The sequence below is a fragment of the Pocillopora verrucosa genome, chromosome 13 (assembly GCF_036669915.1).
Source record: "Pocillopora verrucosa isolate sample1 chromosome 13, ASM3666991v2, whole genome shotgun sequence".
Taxonomy (NCBI): domain Eukaryota; kingdom Metazoa; phylum Cnidaria; class Anthozoa; order Scleractinia; family Pocilloporidae; genus Pocillopora; species Pocillopora verrucosa.
In genome coordinates this window covers 3,552,524-3,575,527 of record NC_089324.1, presented here as the reverse complement: position 1 = coordinate 3,575,527, position 23,004 = coordinate 3,552,524, and the positions used below count along the sequence as shown (strand labels likewise).

The 23,004-nt window shown below is 37.9% G+C and overlaps 3 protein-coding genes across 4 annotated transcripts; 1 reads left to right on the top strand and 2 right to left on the bottom strand.

The window, feature by feature from the left end:
• Positions 1-2,361: 2,361 nt before the first annotated feature.
• On the top strand, positions 2,362-4,563 carry LOC131768371 (pituitary tumor-transforming gene 1 protein-interacting protein-like). The gene is made up of 2 exons (XM_059084111.2): positions 2,362-2,665; positions 4,352-4,563. The coding sequence occupies exons 1-2, from the start codon at positions 2,362-2,364 to the stop codon at positions 4,561-4,563; spliced, it is 516 nt and encodes a 171-aa protein (XP_058940094.2).
• LOC131768372 (la-related protein 7) lies at positions 4,163-22,898 on the bottom strand. Of its 2 annotated transcripts, none has more exons than XM_059084112.2 (13): positions 22,861-22,898; positions 22,211-22,360; positions 20,964-21,042; positions 20,503-20,603; positions 20,217-20,297; positions 18,699-18,775; positions 18,096-18,183; positions 16,993-17,633; positions 16,339-16,618; positions 15,755-15,814; positions 15,335-15,428; positions 14,710-14,801; positions 4,163-5,497 (listed from the first exon to the last, which is right to left on the bottom strand). In XM_059084112.2, exons 2-13 carry the CDS (start codon positions 22,307-22,309, stop codon positions 5,414-5,416), a joined length of 1,776 nt encoding a protein of 591 aa, XP_058940095.2. In that variant the 5' UTR covers positions 22,310-22,360; positions 22,861-22,898; the 3' UTR covers positions 4,163-5,413. The 2 variants fall into 2 exon arrangements, with proteins under 2 accessions (XP_058940095.2, XP_066016384.1); XM_066160287.1 differs by having other exon boundaries at positions 22,211-22,345; positions 22,861-22,895.
• Positions 8,108-12,012, bottom strand: LOC131768369 (protein NLRC3-like). The gene has a single exon (XM_059084106.2). The coding sequence runs from the start codon at positions 11,920-11,922 to the stop codon at positions 8,389-8,391; it is 3,534 nt and encodes a 1,177-aa protein (XP_058940089.2). The 5' UTR covers positions 11,923-12,012; the 3' UTR covers positions 8,108-8,388.
• Positions 22,899-23,004: the final 106 nt, after the last annotated feature.

Sequence of the window (23,004 nt, the reverse complement as noted above, 5' to 3'; positions counted from 1 at the left end):
GCTGGTCTATTTTTTTACATGAGTCACATAATATTCGATAAAGTTTTTTTGAATTTTTCTTTTTCTAAGTTCTCTCAGTTTCCTTTAGCGAAACTCCTCCCAAATACTGCGAGAATGTTTTAATTAAATGTGGCGACTGGTTCAAATGAGAATGATTCGTGTATCGCATAGTCAGTTTTACTTCTTGCTAAAATAGAAGTGGATTTTGTTGTTGTGCGGCTTGGTAGAAACAGGCATCATCCTAGGATGGCCCATTGGTTTACAACAAAATACAGCTACACTTTGAAAACATAAAAAATCAGGGAAATGTTGTAAAGATAAGCGAACCCCGTTAGAAGAGATTTAAAATGATTTGCCACGAGAATCGCAAAACATTGCCAAGCTCACACGCATAAGTCACAAATGAAAACTGGCAAATAGGCTAGGACAGACAGAATCTTCTAAGATTTGCATTCTCTGCGGACAGCAAAATTCATGTAGTATTTCTGATTTTGCTCGATTTTCTTCTAATCTCCAAACACAAAATATCTCTTAGTTAGCAAAAACAATATATTCAAACTGCATTACGAAGGGCTTGAAACAGTCAGTAACAAATTTCATTTTTGCTATACGCTGTTGTCCTAGATCTCTGTTTTATGTTTGAGGCTGGCAGGGTCGAATTTTTTTTCAAAATATGATATATGGTCAGATTATGACAATTGCACGCCGTTGTTGGATGAACTAAAAGCGATGAGCGATACGTGTATATTTTTCACAAACCCTCGTTTGCTTTTACCACGATATCGACTTGCTTCGGTACAACTCTTTACGCTAAAAATCTCATTGATATTATAATTTTTTTTTTTTACAGTTGATTCCTATTTGAAGCTTTCGTAACAATGTATTCACTTCAAGGAAATAGCGCTTTCTCTTCGAATTCATGTCCTTTTTATTTTGAGAGGGTAAATTCTCAATAGCTTATCAGGTCGAACGAGTTTGTAAATCACTGAGCTAGAGTAAAATTTGACATAGATCCAGTTTGTTAGCATTTCTGAAGAGGGCATATGTAAAGATGGTAAGGCAATCGTTCGCGTCACCAAATACTTTGTGGAGGGTTTGATTTATCAGAGTTCACAACTTTTCAAGACGTACAACAAATTCACACTGATCAGATGACCTCAGGCTACCAGTGATCATTATAATGTTACTATCTTCGTGTTAACGCACGTAAAGTTGTGAGCTTGTCAAAGTTTCTCATTTATTTTCTTGTCTTGTCAGCATATTTTGTTAGTTCTATTACTTAATGGAGGACAGTAGCGCGCTTTGAAAAGAGTGATATCTCAAAATAATCACTTGCTAGCCTGGACAAATATCAAAGACGAAAGAACAAACTGAAAGGGGTAGGGAAGAGCTTAGATGAAGTTTGATTGCCAGCATATGTTGTTAGTTTTACGAGTTGATTGAAGTATGTATCACACTTTATCAGGATAAAATCTTGTATAATTATTTGTCTGCGTGGACAAATATCAAAGACAAAAGATTAACCTCAAAAGAGAAAGGGTGAGTTAAGATGGAAAGGATTGGCAAGAATTGCGAATCACGATCTGAAAAATATCTAGATTTAATACTATACCAATATATCTTACCTTTATGTAGGTTTTCTGCAAGGTCCTGCGACACGATGCACTCTCGCTTAAGAAGGGAATAAAAATATTTTGCATCAAGTGGAAGAAAGCCAGCTTGGAATTTTTAATAGATCTTTATCGCCAATTAGATAAGTAGCTTTTGACAAGAATTTCCTGGCAGAAGTTGCCACGTAGGGAAGTTTATATTAACCACGTCAGCAATATATAACGGAAATGCGCGTGGTTATACATGCGTGGAGACATGACATAGGCCTGATGCAATACAACCGAGTTTCCGAGATAACACCCTGGGCACTACATCCTTACTCGCCAGATCTGTACTTTTTTAATGCGCTTTGTTTAGGAATGGTAAAAAAATTATGCTCACGTTGTGCAATCACAGGTATCCCAACCTCATTGGAAGCTGTGAACATTAGATGACATTGCATAACAACTTAAGAAGTTGGTAACTTAGCAACCCTGTATAAAACTCGAGTTTTAAGAAATAAATACAATAAAAACGGCTTATTTTTCCTCCTCTGTGTGGTACTAGTGTTTCAGAGCGATTTCAAAATTAATTGAAGCTACGTCGATAAGAAAAAAGAATGTCTTGTCTCGTTGATAAGACTCTAAGCTTGCACGCGCAGATTTAAACTCAGAGGTTGACGAATTAACCGTATTCAATGCGTTGCACCCGAATTAAAATCGCTTAAAATACATTTTCTAATGAAAGGAGCTTTACTTTTGTCTGCCAACCATGAATCTCCTGCAAAAAACTTTACTTGCTGTCTCGGCAGCTTTTTACCTGGGATCAAGGCTTCTTTGCAGTCAAACAACGAACTCTACATTGGCTTGCAGCGGCGCAGAAAACTGTAACAGATGCGTACAAGATCCTTCATGCTTTTGGTGCGAGACACAACTACTGTGTAAAGTTTATGGAGTCAAAAACGAGAAAAATGAAACAAAAAACTGCGACGATTGGAACTGGAAGACTTGTGAGAAAACGGACACCCCACTGTTAGCTATTATAAGCGGTTGTACCTCGCTAGTATTGATTTCTGGTAAGTTTTTCTTCTTGTTTTTCTTTTTTTTTTTATGAAGCTGCAGTGACAAGTCCTACTAATGAGACGTTCAACTTCTATCTCATCCTCCAAAGCTTCCCTACCCACCACTCCCTGTATAGTCCCGAAATTCCTTTCTCTGTTTTCTTCAACTCCCTCCGCATCCGCTGAAGCTTTCCCACCCACCCCTCCCTTTATGGTTCCGCGACTCTTATCTCTTTTCCGTCGCTTCCCACTCATGCATCGTTACTCTGACTGGCTCTTTTTACTACAAAACCAACCGCCAATAACTGTGGCCCCAACAGGGATTAAGGGGACATATTGTGCGGATATTAAAAATTCAAGAAAACTGTATTAGGAATTTCAACCAAAGTTTAAGTTTTCTAAGGTTTTAAAAATTGGATTGTAACGCCATGTTTCATGACGTCATGGTATAGAAAAAACTGTTTATGGCCCGGACTGTCAACATGAACTCGCTTATGGTACCCTACAGGCAAAATAGAAAAAGTTATCCATAATTAAGAGCAGTTCTGATCCTAATAGACTGATGCTGCTAATTTGTATAATTTTGGTCATTTCCATCAATTTTCAGCTCCTGTAGAAAGTTTTCTTAAACTTACGTAATTTGCAAACGCTTAGGTCACTAATTTCATTATCAGTATCATCATAGGGGGGAGGGGGGTGAGTATAAGGTATGGTTTCAGAATACCAAGACCTTTCTTATTATGGTCTGGCTATCCACATGGCCTTTTCTTTCATCTACCACAGACCTGAAAAACCAGCGGTAACTATCAAAATCGTCCCACTGCAAGTTTGCCACCCTAACGTAAAACGAATCCACCCCATCTTTTTAACTCTTTTTTTTAAATATTTCTTTAGTCGCCATGAGCTCAAGGTTTGACTCTGCTTATGTTCACTCTAAAAGTAGACTTAGTTCAGGTACTTAAATCACACAAAATATGACTAAAACAAAACAAAGACGAGTAATATAGCAGCTTTGCCATTAGTCGTGCGTTTTAACCATTTACACCCTGACATCAATATGCATACTCTCCATACTTTCTCTATACATTTCTTAGGTTTCTGAAAAGGAGAATTTGTTTCACAATCAAGAGCTTCTTTAGCTGGTGATCTTTTCCTTTATTCTCATGACCTTAATGTTTTATTCAGGGATGATCTGGTAGAGAGAAATTAGATGCCAGTCACTCTTAGGGGTTAAAGGATTGACACAGCTAAGAATTTGGGAACAATATCAGTATCTGAGCAACTGCCCACCTACCCCTCCCCTAACTCAACAACAGTCAATTGACAACAAGTTAAGGTTAATGTTGGGTTAGGAGAGGGGTAGGGGGGAATTCGCCCAGATACTGATATTGATCCAGAATTTGCATGTTGTTCGCACTTTGTTATGGTCTCGCTGTGAAAATTGCATGTTGGTTGTAAAAGCGTCATTATTTCTGTAGGAATACGTTTTGAGGAAAGTAAACTATTTGGGGCGAACTGGTTTAGGTAGGGGCGAACTTATTTTACGTTACAGGGCGAAGCCGGAAAGGAGGTAGGGGCGAGCTTGCAATGGGGCGAATTCACCCTAAACCAAACCAGTTACAGTGATTTATCCTTTAAGAAAGAAACTGCATTCTTATGTCAAAACTGCTCATATTCACATATTTTCCCATCTGTTTTAAGTCCTCGTAGTTCTCGTTTGCATAAAGAGGGATCTCTGGAATCGATTAAAGAGTTCGCGATTTTGCGACGAGTGGGACAAAGAGGGATTGTTTGAGCAAGAGGAAAGGTTTATAAGAAAAAAGAAGCACACAAAGAAACTGGGCAACAAAGCGCAAAACTTTGCTGATAAATACAAAATTAACGATTCATCCATGCTGTTGTACACACCATAAATCACGATTTCCTTTGGCCGAGGAATCTTAGACTAAACCAACAGTGGCTGAACACAAGATAACAAATTTTTTGTTGTTGACCATCTTGACATCATGATAGTTTGTACTAGAATAAAGTGGGAGATTAATCGACAAGCTCACATGTTTAGTCCAATTCTAAGCTTTCGTTCACCCTTTAACTCCTAAGATCTCACTGATAATTCTCCTTACTGTCTGCCATACAATTCTTATGATGTCAATTTGGAGAATTTAGTATCGGATCAACTGATAATCCCCTAACTTGACCGTATTCTCATCACTTCTCTGCTTGCTATTGTATTTCTATCGTGAGGAGAAATTCTCTCTTAGTCACTCATGGGAGGTAAAGGGTTAGGGGACCTGTCATTATTTATGGAGGGGAGGGGTGGGGAACATTTTGAGGGTGATTTCAGGGGGAACGGGGCCGAGGAGGATCAATCGTCGCGAACAGGGGGGGTGGGGGGATGAAGAATAGTATAGATTTTATAAAGCTTCCTATTCTAGCCACTTATTCCAACTTTGAAGGTTGCGTCGAGATCAAGAACCTTCCTTTTTTAGCACTGCGCGAGTTTGTAGCCTCATTTCCTAACTTAATGACCAGAACGAGCTAGGAGCCTGTCAATACCTCTATTTGGTATGGCAACATAGGTCACTGTATTGGAAAAAGCGGCCCGCACCCTCCTTGTGTTTTAGTATAATCAAATAGTATTTAATGGCCACGGCTCTTAAAAGTTGTCGCATTTGAAGTGCACCGGCCTTTAAGTCCAAGTACGAAGCCCACGAGAGAAAATGTTTGCCTCGGATACATGTGGGGCTCTTTTCACTTCTGATCTTAGGTTTCCTCTTCACCATCGCTGTCTTTAAAACGTATATGACTTTGTCGCTGGACTTGTAGTGCTTCTGCCTTTTTTGAAACCTAAAAATGGGATAAAAATATGGTTGACAACAGTTAGCCTTCTGTGCAAGCGTCTCATAAGATCGCGATCATTTATCCGACCGGCCACGTTTGATTAAGGGCTAGAGTGGACGGTGGGGGGAGGGGCGGCGAAAGTTGATTAGTCTACACGATCATCACATATTCACACCAACGGCAGCCCACTGGTAGCGGATAATGCTGTTTGCGTTAATGTCAATCATTCCTCAGCCCAGAGGGTCTCCAGACTGATGATGTTTCAGCAGTTTCTGTTTTTACTCAGACGCCCGAGTTGAAATTTCAGCAGTCAAGTACTTAACACGCATGCGCTACGTGTTGACTCTTATGCATGCACAAAACATTTTGACTGACGAGGTGAGCACATGGCATGGTGTAATGGCGGAAGAAGAGAAGTGTTTGCAGTGCAGAACCAGCACAGATACTGAGTGTAATACGCTCAAAACGCATACAAAATATGCACACAGCGTTCGCGGTAGACCCACACTAAAATATTTCATGAACTTTACGAGAGATTTCTTTATAAGCGAACATTTGTGAGTGAATCTTTCATCTAGAAACATGCTATATTAACTGAGCTATCTAATGTTAATCGAAGCAAAAACGCAAATAGCATCGTGTTTGTAGACGCGATCGCGAACCAAGCAGAATACCAATACGAAGTTTGAAAAGTTTAAGGAACAAGAGAAGAAAGGTTAGAGAATTTGTCTATGCACGTATTCTTTCATGTATACCCATGTCACCTACATAGTTCTGTCATGTAAATGCAAAAGAACTATTAAATAAAACGACATTTTAGTTTAACTGTCGTGAAAGAATTCATCAAAGCATAAGAAAGATAAAATATCGTGCCAGCTGATATTTAACATTGTTTTCTAGTTACAAACTGATGTGTTCTTGCAAGAGTGATCAGCTCATGTAGCAAATTGTTTCACGGAAAATGGAAATCAACCTAAACACGAACAGTTACTTAGTACTCACCAGGTTTAATAAAATTATTCTAACCAATAAACCAAAATGTATTAGCTAAAGTATACTAGCCTTGTAACTCCAAATGGAAACAAACAAATTGGAGGGTAATAATACAAAATATGCCAAAGTATATTTCATAGGTTCATGAGAACCATTCTAACAACCCCATTAAATTAAAAGTTCATCTGCTAATAAGCTATAGTGGTAACTTTTTGTTTTCTTTTGGTGATACGAAAAATAAGCAATTGGTTTTCTTGCATGGGTTCAATGTCATCACCCTAACAGTTGAGGCTGTTTATAATTAAAAGCTATCTCAGCCTAGAATCTTTTGTTAACCAAGAAAATGAAAACATAAGAAGACAGCCTATTTGGCAAATGACTCACCCTGCTACAACCCCTCAACCCACAAAACAAAATTTAATCAAGTCAAAACTAACAAGAAAAAAAAAGGAAATAATCCTTAGTAATAAGTATTGAAATAACAGCCAATAATATATGGCACTACCTCCCCCCACCCCATCCCAGAAAAGATTCTACACACTACATAACAAATGCTGTTTTCTACTCTCTGTATACATATGTGAGAAACCTGCATCTCTGGCATAACAAGACAAACAGTTACAGGATAAAACAATTGCATAAAAAAATTAGGTAACTGCAGGCATTCAAAACAAAGTTTCTTTCCAACAGAAAGCCTGAATAAATGCAAATATGCATCCAGTTTTTTTCAAATTTCATATCCGCCAAGTTACTTATGCCAATTTTTTGTCCTCCTGTCTTGTAAAAGCATATCCACCAAATTGTAAGTTTTAATTCAACTTCCATGAACAGCCATTACAGAGAGAGATTTTTGCAATAGACCCCAGGTCCAACAGGAGACCAACCCATGACCAAACACCCAGTACACTCTGGAATTTAATGAGGATCTACAGCCACTTGATACAGTCACTCGCAGTCTTTTACCCAGCTCACGATAAAAGTGGATAGGTGCAGCATAAGACTTGCATTACAGATTGTCCTTCAACAAGGACACAAAATTTCCTATGCTCACAATAGCTTTATTGTTGCACATTTGTCAAAATTTAACTGTAAGTTGTTATTATTTAATTGCAAACACCCATTTTATGTGGCTTAAGCTGCAACCATGTCAATATGTCTTCTTGCCATTCATCATCAATAGCTACCAAATTATTTTTGCTCCATAGAGTTTTAAATGGTAAAGGATATCATCACTTTTAACACAATCAATATACACTGTTGCTATGGATACATGCCCAAACTTGTGACATGCACTAATGTTGTTCAGCTCCTCCAAGTCATTTCTAATGCCTTGAATCCTCACTATTGAGAACCAAAAACTCTCTGGATGGGTATCATACATTTATTGGGATTTTACTGTCAGTAACTTGTACATCCCAATATGTTGAACAAGTATTCATTTCCCTTCATGGCATTTTCTTAATAATCTGTCTTCATAACACAAACTGTGTTTTTTGATACTTGACAAGTCAGTAAAAAGCAAACTGTACTTATGGCATAAACATTGAATTATTTCAAAGCAGCTGTGTATTCCGTGGCTTTTTTTTTTTAATCCAAAAAGGTATAGTCTGTTCAGGTTTTGCTGGTTCTGGGTGCATTGACCACAATTCATTATAATTTCAGCGGCTTTGCTGCTACACAATGTAATATTTTCACCCAATTATGCTGTATTGTAATTGAATTTGATCAAATTGTGTATCCTATGTACAGAAACCCATCAGATATCTTTTCCTTCTTGTTACAAGAAACAAAGCGTAAAGTTTCCAACATCTTCCTCTTTTATTTCCTACAATTATAAATAGTAAAGATGTTGCCGCTGATACAGAGATAAAGGGAGGCTAAATGCTTAATGTTTCAAAAATAACTCAACCTAGGTCTATAAATGCAACACCCAGTCGGTTACCTCCCAGTCTCACCCTCAGCCTAGGGAGTTTGCGATTCCTATCTTTTAGTGCATTACTCAGGTATTCTACTCCTTGGTCTCCTATGTTGTTTTGGCCCAGGTTCAGCCAAGTTAGTTTACAATTTCCATCTTTAATTGCATCACTCAGGTGTTTAGCTCCAATGTCCCCTATCTTGTTAAAATCCAGGTATAACACAGTGAGTTCACATTTTGCACATTTTAGTGAATCTTTCAAGAGTTCTGCTCCTTTGTCTCCTACATTATTATCTCCCAGGTCTAGCATGGTGAGGTAACAATTTTTGTCTTTCAGTGCATCACTCAGGACTTCTGCTCCTTTTGCTCCTATAATGTTTCCTCTTAAGTTCAGTGCAGAGAGTTTGCACTTTACATCTTTTAGTGCATTACTAAGGTGTTCTGCTCCTTTGTCTCCCAAATAATCCTGTCTTAGCTTTAGCACAGTGAGTTTACAATTTTCACATTTCAGTGAGTCACTTAAGTATTTTGCTCCTTCGTCTCCTATGTCATTAAAAGCCAACTTTAACTCGGTGAGATTATTATTTATACATTTTAGTGCATCTTTCAGGTGTTCTACTCCTTTGACTCCAATTTTGGTTCCGTTCAGGTTGAGCCTAGTTAGTTTACAATTTCCATCTTTAATTGCAGTACTCAGGAGTTCTGCTGCTTTGTCTCCAATGTGATTACCATCCAGGATTAGCACAGTGAGATTACAATTTTCAAGTTTCAGTGTATCACATAAGTATTCTACTCCTTTTTCTCCTATATTGTTATGAGTCAAGTCCAACCCCACGCAATTACTTTTAACAATCCATTTTTTAATTTCCATGCAACCTAAATCACCCATGAGGTTAAATCCCAAATACAGCATGAATTTTTCATCACGATTTTTAAGCAAATGTAAAATTGCTGTACAGTCGGCAGGTGCTAGTTTGCATTGACCAAACCACACCTCATCAAAAGACATTTCTTCCATTTTACTTGTTATGGAAGATTCCTGCTTTATGTCTAGCTCGTATAAACATTTACATATGGTCACAGCTAAATTTGTTTCACTTTCACCATGCGGCCAACGAATTGATACAGTTGGTTTTTCGGTCATCAAGCACTCTGTATCTAGCAGTCCCAGTTGACCTCCTACTTTAGAAGTTGACATGGGAAGAAGCTTCATCAAAATTTTGCTAAATTGCAGTTGTTTAACTTCATCAGTGTCAACTAATAATCCAGCCACAAATTGTACCACTAATTGCCATGAACCTTCATTGATGTGATCAGTGATAAATTGTTCCAATGCTTGGGCTTCTGTCATGGTATCAACCACATGCTTAGCAGCAAGGAATTCCTGAAATGTAAGGTGAATGAAGCAGTATTGAGCTTTGTCCTCATCAAGTCCCTCCTGGGTAGGCAGGTCAGGTAAACGATGGAGCAATCCACAATCCTCTAGTCCTTTAACTTCTTCTGAAGTAAAAAGCAGTCTCTCTTCTTTAATTCCATCAAAAGCAATTTTTCCTAGTCTTTGAAATTCCTCTTTACATCCAGTGGGTAACTCGTGAAATGGTTTTAAAAAAAGCTGATCACGGGCTTCTTCACTCATGCGATATTTATCATTATGTCTGAAGTAGAAAATCTTAAGCGCTGTACTGTATATCTTAGTAAGCTTTGTAGGTAAACTTTTGCTACGGGAACGCCACCATGACAAGCAGGAACAAATGATAAAACAGTTCACCGGAACATAGCACAAAGTAAAGAGAATGAAGTTGGTGCTGATGTGTTGCCATATTGCTTTCTTTTCGGTTTCGGGATTCTGGTCTTCTTTGGTAAACCTCGTCACATAGTCTTCAATTTCTTCAGATGTAAAGCCAAGAATTTCCAATACTTTGTCAAATCTCAGCTGTCTAACACATGAGGAAGCAGTTGGTCGTGATGTGGTAATAACAGTGGCACCCTTAAGAAGTTTTCCAGAGGCTATTTTTTTGTAGAGACAATGGAGAGGCATTTTCTCTTCCTCTGAGTCATTGAAACGCGAGTCATCATTGGAGATCGCTGACCTGGCATTAAACTCGTCAATTCCATCAAAAATTAACAGAACTTTGGTTGGGTTAGTGATAATGTAGTTCCAGACCTCATCATCCAGATCTTGGCTTACTGTTTCTGAGCAAGACAGCAATTTACGAAGATCAAGGTCCTCTCCTCTAGAGTTATAGTGCCTAAATTTCACAAGGAATGCAACATCAAAATGCTGGTACTTGAACTCATTGAATGCAGACCCTCGAAGCAGCTTAGTGGATAAGATTGTTTTACCAATGCCTGGACGTCCAACAAGAAGAATATGTTTGTTATTACTATCAATGATATCTTGCCAAGGTACATATTCAGACTGATTCGATTTCGGTTTCGGGAATACTCTGAGTTGTTCCTGTCTATCTTCAGGAAAGCCATAGTTCGCTATACGATCATGGATTACCAACTTAACAAAAATTGGATCGAGCTCTTGATCTTTAGGTTTTGAGCCTTCTCCTGGTCGAGGTCGAATAGGTTGATTCAGATCTTCAAGTCGCTCTGTGCGTTCTTTTATACAATCCTTCAAACGTGTCAATTCCGCTTGCAGTTCCGTTTGTTGTTCAGGCTCGATTACCGGGTGTTGTTCAGGTAATGAACTCGCGCTATCCTCCTCGGAGTCTTGGCTGAATCGAAGAGAGGAAAGAGGTACTGCCTCTTCACTCTGCTCTTGCCCACGGTTGGATCTTAAATGATCAGCATAAAATTGAGAGTCATCCATGAACTGAGTACCATTCCTAGCCCGTGATAAGATCCAAACAAGTTCAATAAATGCGAGAAAGGCCCAGATTCCATTGAAAACAGTCAGGGCAAAACTTCCACCGAATTTCTTGTTTGCTCGTGTATTGCGACACGGGTAAATATCGGTGTTTGCCCGTGAGCCGTTTGAAGATGAAAATACCGAGGAATTGGAACCTTGTTTCAAAGGATTACATTCAAAATTCGACGGAAAATTGGTACTCGCACGAAAACCGTGAATCTGCAATACGATGATAAAAACAGTCGCCAAAACAATTGTGGCGGCTAGTTGACAACAGTACGCGGTAAAAAGAACTCTACTTTGCTGGAGCTGTCCCTCGACATTTCGGTTAGGGGTTTCGAGCCCGTCAACCCTCGATTTGAGGCAAAGCGAGTAAATAATAGGGACAATTGCGAGAATGAAGCAATTAATAAGGACGAAGCCATACACGGGGAATTTGTTGTATTCCTCCTGGTATTTATCAAAACACTTCTCACGGATGAGGTCCTTCTCATCCTTGTCTTTGAATTCTGCATCACAGCGGATGTCAGACTTCGAGTCGGCGGTTTCGATTAAAATGAAGATTGTAAATAGAAGAACGCAGGCTACGATCCAAATAAGAAATTTCAAAAAGCTGAGTTTGCTCAAATTTTTCTTTACCGCCAAATCTTTCAGCGATTCCATTCAAGTTATTCATGGAAATTACCTCGTTGTTCTCCCCGCCGTAAGTAACAGAGCGTTGAATTGCGAGCGAGAAGAAGTTTGACGATGTTAAAATTGTAATCACAAGACTGGAACTTCTCAGCCAACATGTTCGTAGATGAAGATAAATTTCAGATACCACTGCTCCAATACCACTGAAGAACACCTCACATAGCAGAAAAGAAAAGTCAGCTACATCATTGATAACAGTGGTTACATATTTTTCGAAAGCCACAGAATAATCAGCAAAAGCCTTGGATTCAAGCGACTGTCGGTAAATACGAAATTAAAAACATGTTTTAGAACTTCAATCCTTCTCTAAATTTGTAGAGGAAACTTGAGTATGCTTTATTTCCCTTTGAAATTTGCATAGTTTTGTTGGTTCTGATAATCAATCAACACAGCTGTCGTATGCACAGTTACAGTGTAACGCATCACAGAACAGCATTGTTTTTTTATTTTTATAACCATTAGGAAATAATGCGTGGGTTTGTCGGGGTCCCTCCGGCAACCGCATTAACTTAGCGCTCGACTGACCAAGAGAAAGTTAAGATACTATTATTGTAGTGACCTGCGCTCATTCTAGCGAAATGTATCTAGTAGCATCCTGACTAATGTTTCTTCGAATCGTTCCTTTCCTAGAGGTACACAAGATTTCGTCATAACACATGTTATGTTATGTTCGTGTACTTAGCCTGTAAATAAAGCTAAATGACACAATGACAAGTGACCCCAGTCAGTCGGAGGGTTTTCTAGAAAAACATTATGTCTGTGTGTTAGTAGAAAATATATCTGGTGAACGGAATGGGTCTGGACTGACTTTTTTCATTACGTTACGACTCTGCTACGTTTGACATTGGTGAGAATAAATTCTGGTTGCCCTCTTTCATGTCGATGCTGTTCATCAGCAGAGTGCTAGCAATGTATCTTTGACTTGACTTGACGTCACTTGGAATTAAATGAGCTTCTCACAGCGGTTAGTTTTGATTGGCTGGCTTTGTATTCCAACTCAAAGCGCTGCCGCCTGCGTGATCCAACAATTACCGCCAAATCAAAAGCGCTTCGTTGAATTTGTTGTTATTACACAGTTTTGTAACCCTGTTTGGGTTTCAGCACTGACCAAAAGGCGAGACCAAACGAGATTAATCCATCAAATAAACGACAGAAACATTGGCAACTATAAATGAATCTCGTCTAAACAACTCCGTAAGTTACGAAAATTCATAAGTTTATAGAACCACAGAAAACCATTAACTTATATCAGTTCAGTCTGCATTTCAAATTCTCTCGCTACCTAATTTTTTAACCGAGCGGCAAGCAAAAGTGACGAGTCTTAGAGTCACGCTATTTTTATAGAAACAATCTTAAAAACTTCAACCTTTACATCTGAGTCATTAACCTTAACACTCTCCAGATCTCATTGGTAATTCTCCCTACTGTCTGTCATACAATTCTTATTACGTTGGTTTAAAGAATTAGGTATTGGATCAACTAATGATCCCATAATTAATATTTGTCTTTATTCCCATCACTTGTCTGTTTGATATTGTATTGATATTGTAAGGAGAAATTCTGTTTTGGTCAGTCATGGGATTTAAAGGGTTAAAAAAGTCCACGTGTCTACGACCAAACGATGCATGAAGTTTCCACTTCACGCAAAGCAGCAATTTCAGAAAACAATGCTACGATAGAAGATTTAAAAAACGCACAGGATGATGTTCTTCCTGCAGCTCAGGGCAAAATGGCTTTGGTTTCCACGAAAAAGACCTACCAAGGTCATCGGAAAGCTGCATGTAGCTGGGATATTTGACATAAACTTTTTTTGACAGGCAAAATGAAAGAACCCGTTCAACACCTCAAAAAAGTTCATTATGTTTGATTTCTGTTTTCAAGTTAGTCGCGCAAAGAAGGTTGGCCAAACAATATATAATGAATAAAGGAGGTAAGTTTCTAAAGAAACTGTGGTGCTGCGTCAGTGGGAGAGTATAGCTGGTAATTTAGTGTTAACAACTGAGTTGAAAACGTAAATTGGCCACCGTAAAGAGTGAAGAAGCTGACGTTTCGAGCGTTAGCCCTTCGTCGGAGCGATTGAATCTCATAATTAACTCTTAACCTCTTATGATCTTATGATGTTTACATTGGCATAATCTTCCTCTGCGAGAGGCTGCTCTACAGAAAGAAAATGAAGCTTCAAGTAGCATGTTTTTCTTAGCGCCTTAAAGTACTTGCACTAAATTCGGGGCAAATAATTGGCGGTTGCACGGTCGCCAGTGGCGAGTTAAACTGACCAGGGCCACCAAAAGTTAAGTTTTGAACGCCCGATGTGCAACTATGCTACAGAATTTCGAAAAGTTGTAATGTAGATTATGCGAAGTACAAAGTTAAAATAAAACTCAATATGTAATTTAATTGGACTACGTTTCTCTTTGTTTTTATCCTGGACTCTAAGATCATCCAATTTTAGCGAATTTTTTAGTTCTGAAGTGGAAATTCCGAGCCGTTTTAACAATGATTTCACGAGCTTGTTCTTTCCTTTTAGTTAACGCTCCGTTAAAAGCCATGGGAAATCAAGGGCTACTTCATTTTGGGATTGGCCACTAAGAATTCAAGGAAACTTGCCCGACTGGCCACCAAGCACTGGAGTTAATTTTCAGCCCTGCTGAATTTATAAAGTTCTTGCATTAGAATTTGAAATTCCCATATAGAGGGCAAAGAAAGGAATACGAACGCCCTAGTCATGATAGAACCTGTTAAATCAAGAATTCTTACCTTTTCGGTCCCTCGTTTTTTCTCCCTCTTAGAATTATATCTACTCATACGGTCAGCATTTATCTTTTCCCAATATGATATTTCTTCCTTCTCTGCAAATTCAAAGATAAAAAGTAAAATAAAAAGGCTAGAATTGCCTTTAATAAGCGTAAATACAAGATGGAAACATTTGAGAGTCTGCTTGCAATAACTGAGAGAATTCTATAATATGAGGTAAACCCTTTTTCTCTTCAATCTGTCATTATGTAATCATCTTGTTACCACATACTTCGGTTTCAAAGTTCCTTGACTTTTCCTTATAGAGATAAAGTTTCTCTCGCATAATTAATCAAAATTGTTCATTGAACATGTACGAGTGGCGTCTGATATCACCTTACAGCCGTCCATTCTACCAGCAAACAGTCTTTTTCGTTCAATTTCCCGAAAAAAGCTTTTCAGGCCTTTCATACCGTAGTCTGAACTACGCGAGACGCGCGAGACGTATAGTAGGCGCGCGGCGAGAGCAGGACTAACGCGCGCGTGCGAGAACACACGCGGGTGCTTTCAAATTTTCATTTTCCCCAACTTTCCATCGAAACTTGAAGGTTTTATTTCTCCAGACCTCTAGGAAGCTAATTAAAATTACCCGTCAGTTTGTTGAGCTGCAGTTCATCGTTTGCAGATGACATTTTTTTCAGCACCAAGTTACAATTTTCTGCCGTATGAAAACGAACATAACCCTGCGAAAATTAAAAAAAATGTGTTTCAATAATGATCTTACATTAAACAGATTCTTGGCTAGAAATATGCTGGGGTGGGAGGGAGCGCGGGCTCCCAAACAGCGGTTACTTAAAGAACCTAACTGGAAGAGCAGTCGCGCTATTGTACATGGCATGACGTAATTTGAAATTTTGCGCCTTCCCTCTTACATACTGCATGAATGCTCGGCCCAGCAGCAAACCAAGGAAATAAAAAAGAAATGTCAAAAAGTGATGATGTTAGAGGGAATTGTGTAAACCATGTCAATATAATCATGTCACGGTTATTTAGGAAAGATTTACCTTACCTCAACACTGCCTTCTTCTAGATCTAAATACGCCACGGGAGCAGACCATGAAATTTTCTCCTACGATTACAAATTGGAAAAAGGAAACGCTCATAATTTATCCATGACCTTGTGTGTTTAGGAGAAGCGAGTACAAAAAAGAAAAACAACATGCATTTTTCGCCCTAAATATTTATAACAAAGTGCTCCGCTTATATTTGAACCAGCGACATGTGCGATATCCGCACAGGTACTGTATCAAGTCATCCAGGTCTGATTAAATGAACACAGCGGTCAAACGAGAGAGGCATGTGCAAGGAGATAAACTTTTACCGGCCGCACGCTGATTTCCCGCGCAAACTTTCAATGGGAAGCATAAGAAACAACTGCTTTTCAAGCAAAACCCCCCATCGTGTTTTGAGCTTTATCAAAAAAGTAACACACTTTTAGAACACCGTGACTTACTAGCTTATGCGGCTGTTTGAAACTCGTGTGAAACAACTTGGCTCTGGAAGCCTGAAAGCACGCCACCTAGTCATTACAATGTCGCACATGCACAGAAGTTTGACCGCTGCGTTTCGCTAGGCAATCTTATTTCCTCTCACCCTCAACTCTTTTTTGGTCATTCCACGACCTTGACAATGGAACTTTAACAAAACTCCTGGAGTGTACGATAGCGTCTTTACAGTTGCGCCACCATCTTGTGAGGATTTTTCTTCGGTCTCCTTATATGACGCATCAGCTCTGTTTTGTGTTGACTTTAGAGGTTTGTTTCCAGCTTGACTGGAGTTGACGGGAATTTTTTCTTGCAGTTGTTTTTTCAAGTTCTTCATGGCTTCGCGTTGCAGGGTTTTATACTCCTTTTTCAGCTCGAGCCATTCTAACCTTCAGAACAAACAAAAAAATAATGAACTCTTAATTCCACTCAGTGCCACTCAGCATTCAGCAAAAAATTGACAATTTCAGTCATTAGAGAGTTTTTCCTTCGAACTTTCTCGAATCAGGTAAATATGCCAAATGTCATGGAACTCTGTTCTAAATCCTCATAAATTATTCCCAAAAAACTTTGCGAATTCACTTAATTCGGAATGATTAATCATTCCCTTGATTTTTCTTTGTAAAAGGAAAAAGTTTGATTAGAACAGCATAAAAAGTGTCGTGGTCAACATTCAACTCTCCCAAATATATCACATGAAATCAGCCGAAAAAAACTAAAGAGAATTTATGTTATGAACAGAACAGAATGTAAACTAACTTACTTAGAGATTACTCTTAAGTGTGGTAATTTATTTTCTTTCTTCTCCTTCTTTTTCCTCTTCCTTTTCTTGTGTTTCTTGTCTCCCTCAACAGTTTCATCTTCGCCACTCTCCTCAGAAGCCTTTTTCGAGGTCATATCCGACTTGTCAATCATCTTCTGTCGTTTCTGCTCCACGCTCTCTTCGCCGCTTGTAGAATCATCATGGGATCTTTTACGAGATTTTTCTCCGCTCTCAGTTTTATCGCTGCTCCGTTGTTCATCACCTTCCTGCCACCGAACAAACTTCTTTCCCTTTTTGTCCTTTCCGTCCGCGTCTTTCCCTCCCTTCTCCCCATTTTCTGTCCCCTTACCGCCATCTTGTTCAGTCGTCTTATATTCTTTACCTTTTCTTTTGCCTCCATCACTCGGCCTCACATCTATCAGCGGCTCGTTGGCCTCAGAGTCTACCGAAGATTCACTTGTAGTTCTCTTCCTCTTCCTTTCACGGCTGGTTTTTTGTCCGTCCACTTCTGACTCGCTATGAGAGCGTTTTCGTTTTGGTTTCGTCACCTTGTGTTGTTCATTTGACTGTTCGGCATTGACACCATTTTCACTCTTTTCTGGTTCACTACTTTGTTTGATTCTTCCTTCTTTGTTAAAAACCTGCAAAATGTTATTCCAACCTTAAAATCTTCTTATCTATAAACCATTTATCCCAACAGGTGATCATAAATTCCAGTTTTAGCTAATCTTAAGACTTGAATACAGGAAACCTGTTTTCAAGCGCTTTAAACATCGAAAGAAAAAGTATCATAACAGCCAATCAGACCCAGGGTTCTCCCTTATTTTAAGCATGACAGGTCAAAAAAAGTTTTCAAACAGGTAAAGCAATCCTTTTACTTGTCGAATTTTCAAGAATTCCAAACAATTTTAAACGGTATTAAGAGGTACTACAGGCGGTAAATGTTACCGGTTACTGCCTGAAAAGGAGAACACTGCAGACCAAAGAAAAATATGACAAGGAAACAATGAGGATTCAAAATTGTACTACCAGAAAGCGCGGGAAAACTCGACTGAATGAAATAAATCATGTTCAATTATTGGAGGAAAAAAAAAAACAAGTACCTCAACTGCTTCTTGAGCCACCTTAGCAGATTCAAATTCTACAAAGGCAAATCCTTTAATGTCTCCAGTCTGTTTGAATCTTGGGATGCTAAAAGATCATTGACAGAAAAAAAAATTAACACATTACCCTCCATTAGTGACTGAGACAGAATTTCTACTCAGAATATTAATACAATATCACGCAGACAACTGACAAGAATAAAGAAAAATATCAATTACGGTAAGGGGAAATTGTTGATCGAATAGCAAAATTATCATGACTCCTGACGTGATAGTTAATTTTCTCCTCTAGCTGCTACACATTTCCTTGCAAATTAGTTAAAAGAATTTGGTTAGAGATCAAGATAACAATTTCTACCTGATAAGCAATCCAGACTGCAAGCCAGGCTTTTAAAAAAGTTTGGCCAACTCAACTGTCGTTAATCCTGACCAAGACAGAATTTCCCCTTACAAAACCAGTACAACATTAAGCAACAAAAGACAATAAAGAAAAATACCAATTAAGGATCATAAGTTGATCAGATGTCAAATTCTCCCCACTAGCATCATAAGAATTGTATGGCTGACAGTAATGAGAATTTCTAATAAGATCTCAGCACCTACCTAATGTAAACTACTTTTCCATACTTGCTGAAAATTTCTTTGACCCAGTCATGATCAGCATATGGAGGAAGTCTTTCCTACATTAAGATAATGATAAAGAGCATTATAACTGGAAAAAGATGTTTCTTTGTCTTCTCATGAGCTTGGAACAGAGAAAAAAATTCTAAGTCACCTTAAGGAATCGAACCTTAGATCTTCAGATTCTGCACTCTGATGATCCCAAGGTCTTTGGTTTGAATCCTCATGAGGACTGAAACTTTTTCCATTGTCCCACACTCATAACAGGACAAAAAGACATCTTTCTCTTCTCCATCAACAAGCTCAAAATGTAACCATCTTTCTCAAGCTATTAATAAAATCATTTCTTACAAACCATAAATCACTCATGGGCAATAACCCTTTACCCTTAAAAGTGACTAAGATCTAATTTCTCCTGACAATATCACCCCCAGAATAAAATATTTTAGGTCATGAGAATAAATAAAATGATCACCAACTAAAGAAGCTCTTGATTGTTAAACAAATTCTCCTTGTCAATAACATTGAAAATGTATAGAGAACAGTATGGAGAATATCCTTACTGATGTTAGGGTGTAAAGAATTATAATAAAAGGTGGAGTTCCCAGGAACCTTTTCCACAAGATCATGCCAACAAAGTCACAGAAAAACAGCCCTTCCTGTCATCTCCTAGTGTAGCAGGAGAATTAATGATGCCTAGGACAGACCTTCATTTTCTAAACAGCTTTTGCCTAGAATCATATGTTAATTTGCCTGGTTTACAAATTAAAAAAAAAGCATTTTTTCTTAGCTCATTCTGAGTTTACAGTCTTATTGTATTTCTTAGTCAGTACATGCGTGATGATTGGTCAATTTAGCAGGCCATATTTCACTGTACAGCCTGCTAAATTAAAAAAAATATGTTTGAATGGAAATCCTCCCCCTCTGATTGAACCCAAAGATATAATAAATATCTTACTAACCTTATTTTTCCAGCCCAAACCTTTATTTTATAATTGAATATATGGCCCACTCCTGTCCCGCTCAGGCCTTAACCCTTTCACTCCCAAAATCCCAGTGTTAATTCTCCCCTCCCAGATGTTACCCATTTCTTTTTAAATTAGTTTTGAGAATTTGGTGTTAGATCTTGAAAGACAACAACTTCTTCCTGATATGTTTGAGTATTCTCGTTACCTGTTTGCTGGATAATGAATGGATATAATAGGGTGAAGTTACAGTTTTATCACTTCTGGGAGTTAAAGGATTAAATCTGGCTGTAACTTTTACTACAGACCTCAAACTCTGGTAGTAAGCGGTATATATTGCAAGATTTTAAAATCAAGATCTAGTGGTTCTAAATCAGTGGGTAAGGATTGTTTCATTGACTTAAATTTGATTGCAACTTGTAATTTTGTTGAGTCATGTTTGAGCACATTATGTAAAATTGCACCTTTCTTGTACCAGTTGAAAAAATAATGGCATTAGTGATCTTGTTTTTTTTGCCAGTGTTAAAATACTTACAACATAAATAGTCTCTTTATCTACATTCCGTGGTTCAGGAACAGGAGTCTTTCGCCTGACCATTGAGTCATCACCACTGACCTAAAATCCATTAAAAATAAATAACAGAAAAAACCCTCAATTTCAGCAAGAATTTTTTTCCAATGATATCAAGAGCCCTTTCAAGAGGTATTTTCCTTTGGTTTGACCTCAATTCATTTTGTATCTGCTACAAATCACATTGAAAAATACTTTCAACAGTGCAAGCCTACAATATATTTTTTTTAAAACAGTTTGTAAAACCAACCTCAAGCATTGAAGATGTTTTCATTGCTTTAACCACAAGGTTTAAATCATTTGTAATCTGTTTCATTCTGTTGAAACTGGCAATGGTTGAGATATTGAGATCTGAAAGAAAACAATCATGAGAGGTTCTTAGAGAAGGGTAATAAGCCTCAACCACCGTAGAGTCTCTGTGGCTCAGTGGTAGAGCATCAGAGTGCAGAATGTGAAGGCCTGAGGTCCAATTCCTCATGGAGACTCAGAAGTTTTTTATTTGTCCCATGCTCGTGACAAGACAAAACACATTTTTCTCTATTTACCTCACTTTATTATAACAATGCTTTAGGGTGCCAAACAACAACATTGACATTTCCTACAATAAACTTCAACAACTTTGGAGAAAACCAAAAGGATGGAGATTAGATGTTATCTGTGATTATAAGAAAACATGACTCTTTTAATTTAAACTTAAAACAAAATACTCACATCCTTCTGGGTGTTTGTTTATCTCCTGTTTCATAAAACGGTCCTTTTGGAGGTTAGAATCTCCAAAGTAAAACTCAATCTGTTTATAAGCAAACAAATGTTTCACTTAAAGAGCATTGCACATAACCAGCTTAAGCACATTTTGAAGACAGTTTTCTTGGACTCTGATGATTTTGTGTAGTTTTTTGTAGGTGAACTATAACTTAATTTAAAAATAATTTATTTTAATTCTCTTAAACAAGCTTGAGTTTGGCTTTTGAAAAATACCCAAATCAAAAAAATATATCAAATAGATGTTTTCTTTGTGATTCTTATAATGATAGTGTTTAACCTTGACCCCTAAGAGTGACCAGCATCCAATTTCTCCTTACATTATCCCCCTGAATCAAACCATTTAGGTCACAAGAATAGAGAAAATGATCATCAACTACAGGAGTTCTTGATTGTTAAACAAATTCTCCTCATCAGCACCTATTTATTGTAAGGAAATGTATAGAGAACAGTATGGAGAATATGCATTCTGATGTTAGGGTGTAAAGGGTTAAAACAAAAGAAATGCTCTGTTTCTCATAACAAGAAAATTACCCAGGGGTGGGTATTCACTTGGAAATCAGATTATTTTTATTTAATACACTGGCTTTTTTTTCGGGTCAAAAGAGTGCATTCTGATAGAATTTGTCACTTCCAAGCACAGAGCTCTCAACTTAATTTGCTGGCAAAGAGTGAGACTTTTGACTGCATAGCCTTGACTGTGATGTCCCTGGCATCACCTTTATGGGCAGATATATGGGTATGAGTGCATGAAAATTTGAACAGTTGGAAAGTGTTTGGGTATAAAGAGAACAAGAAGTAATCAAATTATACTTAAAAGGATAAATCATTTTATAGGTACAGTTTGCATACTAAAAAACAAATTTAAAACAAGATGCATGAAATGCATGAGAAATAAAAACTCCAGCATGAGAGTATAAGATGAATTTGTATCTGTGAGACTCGTGCATGAGATGAAGGAGCTCTACAAGCATGATTAACCCTTTAATTCTCCTCATTGATCACCACACAAATCTTTTAAATTCAGTTCTGGGAATTCGGTGTGAAATCAACACCAATTTTTTCCTCTGCCTTGTCACTTTACTTAAAATTGTATAGCTGTTGAAAAAAGAAATTCCTTTTGGCTGCCTTTTTGGGAGTGAAAGGGCTTCATCTCTAATCGCTTGCTATTGTTCTGTGAAACAAATATTTTCAACCTGTTCTTGAAGTTGCCCAATAATTTTCTTGGTTCTTTTCCTCTGTTTCTTGTGTGTTTCATTGTCAGCTGAGATCCTTAGCGGATCTTGAGAATCCATGGTTGCTGTGCAACTAACCTTTCGTTAAGTTTACTGCTGCAAAAGGGATGGCTAAAAATTACAGAAAAATCAATCATTATGATGCTATTTTAAAAAACAGCGGACAAATACTACACTTGATTCCAAGGATCCAGTACCATCCAGTTATCCCAGTTACCCTGCTCACAGGGTCTAGTTAAAGTTAATTGAAACCGCCATTAGAAATTTCACTTCAAGCGAGTTGTACTGTGAGAACGAAAGGAGTCATTAAAATCTATCAAAAATTTTGAAAAGAGCAGGAAATAAAACTCGACTTTCTGGCGAACATTTCACCCGCCAATTAAGTAATTACTGAAGGATGTTCAGAAAAATTCTCTAGACCTCTTCCTACGACCGTTAAGTTTGCAGATTTCGGCTGTTTAATTTTTCAGACTCCTTGCGAGACTCAATAGAGGGATAATTTTAAGCTAAAAAAAACCATATAAAAGTTTGAAAACCCCTCGATTTATAATGTTCAAAAATTTTCTGAACTTACCAGGTTTAAATACAAATAATAATTTAGAAAAATTTACCTGGATAAGGGCTTCTCGAATGTCCACCATTGGAGGCCGGGCTACTATGTTGTCATGTCCAGTACCCCATGGTCTCTCGCGGACAACGATTGGACCTTTATTTGGTATATGGATATGCTAACTGTTCAAAAATCGTAACTTGAA